The 4417-nt window shown below is 35.6% G+C and overlaps 1 protein-coding gene across 1 annotated transcript; it reads left to right on the top strand.

The window, feature by feature from the left end:
- Window positions 1-2507: 2507 nt before the first annotated feature.
- LOC106617735 (dopaminechrome tautomerase-like) lies at window positions 2508-4215 on the top strand. Its single transcript, XM_070105623.1, has 5 exons — window positions 2508-2764; window positions 2828-3012; window positions 3082-3309; window positions 3421-3930; window positions 4002-4215. The coding sequence occupies exons 1-5, from the start codon at window positions 2557-2559 to the stop codon at window positions 4089-4091; spliced, it is 1221 nt and encodes a 406-aa protein (XP_069961724.1). The 5' UTR covers window positions 2508-2556; the 3' UTR covers window positions 4092-4215.
- Window positions 4216-4417: the final 202 nt, after the last annotated feature.

Here is a 4417-nt window from a genome sequence, read left to right as displayed (position 1 = left end):
AGACATCAGTCCCCATTTAAGAGGGCATAAGCTGTTGACAACAATTCTCTCAAAAAAAGCAGAATCTTAATACTTTTTGGCTTACACTAATTCAATCTAAATTTAAATTTAACAAGTAAGGAAAGGCTAAGTTCGGATATAACCGAACATTTTATACCCTCGTAAAGTCAAATGGTATACTCGTTGACCGATATTTTCGGTAAAAAGTCAACTATAGGCACTGGGGTCCACATGTTCAATACCTAGGGGCTTGAATAGTTTTGGTTCAATCTAGATAATTTTTGGTCACAAGGTGGCATACTTTAAACGTATTATTCACGCAAAGGCTTACGCCGATATAATCATTGATTTGCATGCTGGAAAGTGAAAAAATCAGATGGAATATTATTTGATGTTATATGGGAAATAGGCGTGGTTGCATTCCGATTTCGCAAATTTTCGTACTATAATATAGAAATATGAGAAGAATATTCTGTACCGAATTTGGTTGAAATCGGTTAAGCAGATCCCAAGATATGGGTTTTCACATAAAAGTGGTCGGTGCCACACCCACTATCTAATTTTGAACGTGGTTCCTATAAAATCATCTTATACCATCCCAGAGATAAAATTTAATGTCTCTGGCTTGTTTAGTGCTTGATTTATCGCGCTTTTAGTAGTTTTTAACAGTACCGTTATATGGGGAGTAGGCGGGGTTGTCACCCGATTTCACCCGCTTTCACACGGTCGATAGAGATGCTAAAAACATTTGTTCCCAGTGAAGTTTGTTATTATAGCTTTAGTGGTATAGGAGATATGCTCATTAAACTTATTAGGGGCGTCTTACGATACCAAGAAACCTGCCAGGTTTCATAAAGATATCTCAATTTTTACTCAAGTTACAGCTTGCACAGACGGACGGACGAATATACCGACAGGCACCCGGATTTCAGCTCGTCTCTTCATCCTGATTATTTATATATATATAACCCTATATCTATCTCGATTAGTTTTAGGTGATACAAACAACCGTTAGATGAACAAGACTATTAAACTCTGTAGCAACAAGTTGCGAGAGTATAAAAATAGTTAAAAATCAATTTACAAACATGTGCCTAAAGTTTTCGAAAAGGTGAAAGTTATTCTATCAATCCTACCCTTCAGATCAGATCTACGCGTTAAACATTTTTTGAAGTAAGTTTGCAATTAAATATTCATAACCGCGGTAATTGGTTCTTAAATTCGCTACACAAATGTTTAAGCTCTAAAATTTTCGAGCATTACTATGAATATATACATTTATATACATATATCATTAATTCAAATTTAACATAATTGTTGGAAAGACTATCAAATAAAATATAATTTCTTAGAGAAATATTTTTCCGCTATTTACTCAGCTATCAGTGTGAAAGTTAATTTGCTTTTTATGGTGTTTGGTGATTTGCAGCAAAGTGAGACATGGTGATGCTTAATACTGTTAGTTTAAAGATTTAAAGCAAGGAAAGAAAATAACAGTTACTGCCAAACTTTAGATTAAAAAAAATATTATAAAGGAATGCCCGGATATATATTCGATTTAAATATAAAAAAATTTAGTTATCTGAAACTCAAATTAAATTAAGAAGACTTGACAAGTTTCTAAATATTTTAATATCTTAAGATTTTTCATTTATTACTCAATCTCTAAGAATATCTTAATTTTTGGCATTCCTGTGGAAGAATAATTCGAAGTATTACAATAAAACCAAATACTCTTTCAATTTATTGAGACCATTTCCGACAGATATTTATAACATTATATTTATAGCACATAATGAAAAACCAAAAATTAATACCATACAAGTAAAACATCGCTGTCAGTTATAAAGCAAACAATTATATAAATTAAGAACACAACAATGGCGGATCCCAAAACATATACAAGTATTTCCAAGTTTTAACTGGCAAAATGCGGATGAGGCAATTACAAAGCAGACCGACTCAAATTTTCTATAAGATCGTTGACTATGCTGTAAAGATGGTTCAACTATCTTTGCCACTCAAAGATTAAATACCTACCTCCGAACCAACAAGGGGATGAAACGAACTCGAGTTCGAGTATTAATATTTCGAAATAACTGTATTGTTGAGCATAATAACAACAACCAATGATAATTAAAAATATTATAGATAACATGTTTAATTTGAAAGAGTTTCACTGTAGATAAATTAGTTGTAGGCTGTTGAGATTATTTCAAAAAAATATTTATGTTTGCATACATATTATATATAAATGTATGTGTGTAAAGTAAATATACTAAAGGTTTGTACAAAAAAATTTTATAACTCACTTTCACTATCACGTGTACACTAGAAGAAATTTGTTTTACGTTTGAGGATCATTTGATGAGCATAAGTAAATAAGCAGTTATTATGGTAAATAAGTAGTTATTGCAAGATTAGTAATAATTATGGTTTTCAAAACTCTATTTCAAGTTCTCTTTCAGTCCATCATATAAATACTGAACCACCGTTATAAGGTTCATTAGTTTTTCTACATTTCACAGCAATAGTTCTACTTACGAAATCAGCATTATGTGGGAAAGATTCTTTGTTGTACTGTTATTGGCTCTAATGCCACACGCCATACTGAGTGCTGAACAACTCGAGGTGGAGGCAGTCTATGAGTGGAAACAAATGGTATTTGGCTTCGCCACGGAAGTAGATCGTCAAGACGCAATAGACAATGGCAATTTATCACCAGAAAACGCAACACCCATCGATGTGGCGGTCCATCAGGACTGTAAGTAATGTGTCAACTTAAGTAGCAATAACAAAATCACACCAATTTCCACACACTTCACAGGCGAAAAGGGATCACGTGTCTTTACAACAATACCCAGATTCACAACGGGCATTCCGTACACTTTGGCGGTGGTGACTGAGGCCAATGAGGCGAATGGACCAGTCCTGCAGCCATATCCCGATTACAGTTGGCACAATTCAAATGGTAGTGATTGTGATAAAATTACTTCTGTATTCCGTGTGGCAGTAAGTTTAATTTCATGTTGATCATGTGTATGTGTTTAATATTTTCACTTCTTTTCTACCACCTTGTAGATCACGGAGTGCAATCAGCTGTTCGTACTTGATTCGGGCGTTATCGCTCAGGTTCAACGTTGTTCTCCGCAGCTACTTGTCTTCGATTTAAACAGCGATACCTTGTCCTATCGTTATCGTTTCGATCCAAGCACGTACACAGCAGCCGCTTCACTCTTCATCACGCCAATAGTTTCTGTGAACGATCCTCCACCAACAGGTAGCTGTAGCAAAGTACAAGTCTACATGGTACGTAAGATGTCTGATTTCCAAGCTTTTCGCTCACATAATTAATTGCTCTTAACTCGTGTCCTTATTATTTTTCTTGGTTTTTTGTTTTATGCTAATAAATCACTCAAGACTGATGTCGCGTTGCATGGTTTGGTTGTATATGACTCGGAGTTAAATACAGCTTGGCGTATCCAGAATAGATTCATGTATCCCAATCCCGAAAATGGTGTACACTCACTTGCCGGTGAGCTATTCACTCTAATGGATGGCATATTTGGTTTGGCCAGTGATGACGAACAGCTCTACTTCCATCCATTGGCTTCTGTCCACGAGTATGCAGTGCCGTTGAGCGTCGTAAGCAATCGTACCATTTTTGAGAACAGTTCAGGTGCCATGTCGCTGGCTTTCCGTCAGGTGGCCACACGTAGCAGTTCATGTGCCGCTGAGGCGATTGATAGTCAAAACAATATCTACTGTGTTACATTCAATCCAGTCATGTTGACTCGCTGGAATCCGAATAAACCGTATAATGTTCAAATGCCGGCAGATCCTCAACTGCTGGAGTTTGTAAGCGGCATGAAGGTGCACAAAAACGATACCGGCAATGAGGAGTTATGGATGATGTCTAATCGCTATCAGGTAAGCAATTGCTTGCTAAAACGTGGCTTAATTTGTACAAGTTTTTACTGTAAATGTTTTGCAAATTGCAGAAAGTCGCAAATGGCAATTTGGATTTTAATGAAGTTAATTTCCGCATTGTGCGTCGATCACTTGATGACGTACAGAACGCGACAAATTAAGATCTGACTCAACGACCGATCTTCAAATGATTTTGCAATAGCTTAAGTGTAATTGTATTTTGACTACAATATATTCTGTTATTCGATACTAATAAAATTAAACAAAACGAACATATATTACATACATGGGTTGAAAATCATTTGGCATAAAAATTAAAAGATAGATTGATTCATTGTAATAAGCTCTGTCTAGAATGATTCATGTAGAGTGAAGATGAGTGTTGTAACGGTTTTCCAATATTTCGATATTGGTTCTGCGGTGGTACGCTTCGGGGCCTTCAAAATTTGTTTTGTTTTCATCTGGACCACGTCATTGCAGTGAAATT

This window comes from Bactrocera oleae, chromosome 2 (genome assembly GCF_042242935.1).
Source record: "Bactrocera oleae isolate idBacOlea1 chromosome 2, idBacOlea1, whole genome shotgun sequence".
NCBI classification, from domain to species: Eukaryota; Metazoa; Arthropoda; class Insecta; order Diptera; family Tephritidae; genus Bactrocera; species Bactrocera oleae.
Note: the sequence above shows the minus strand (reverse complement) of the source record. Positions and strands in the feature narration are given on the sequence as shown.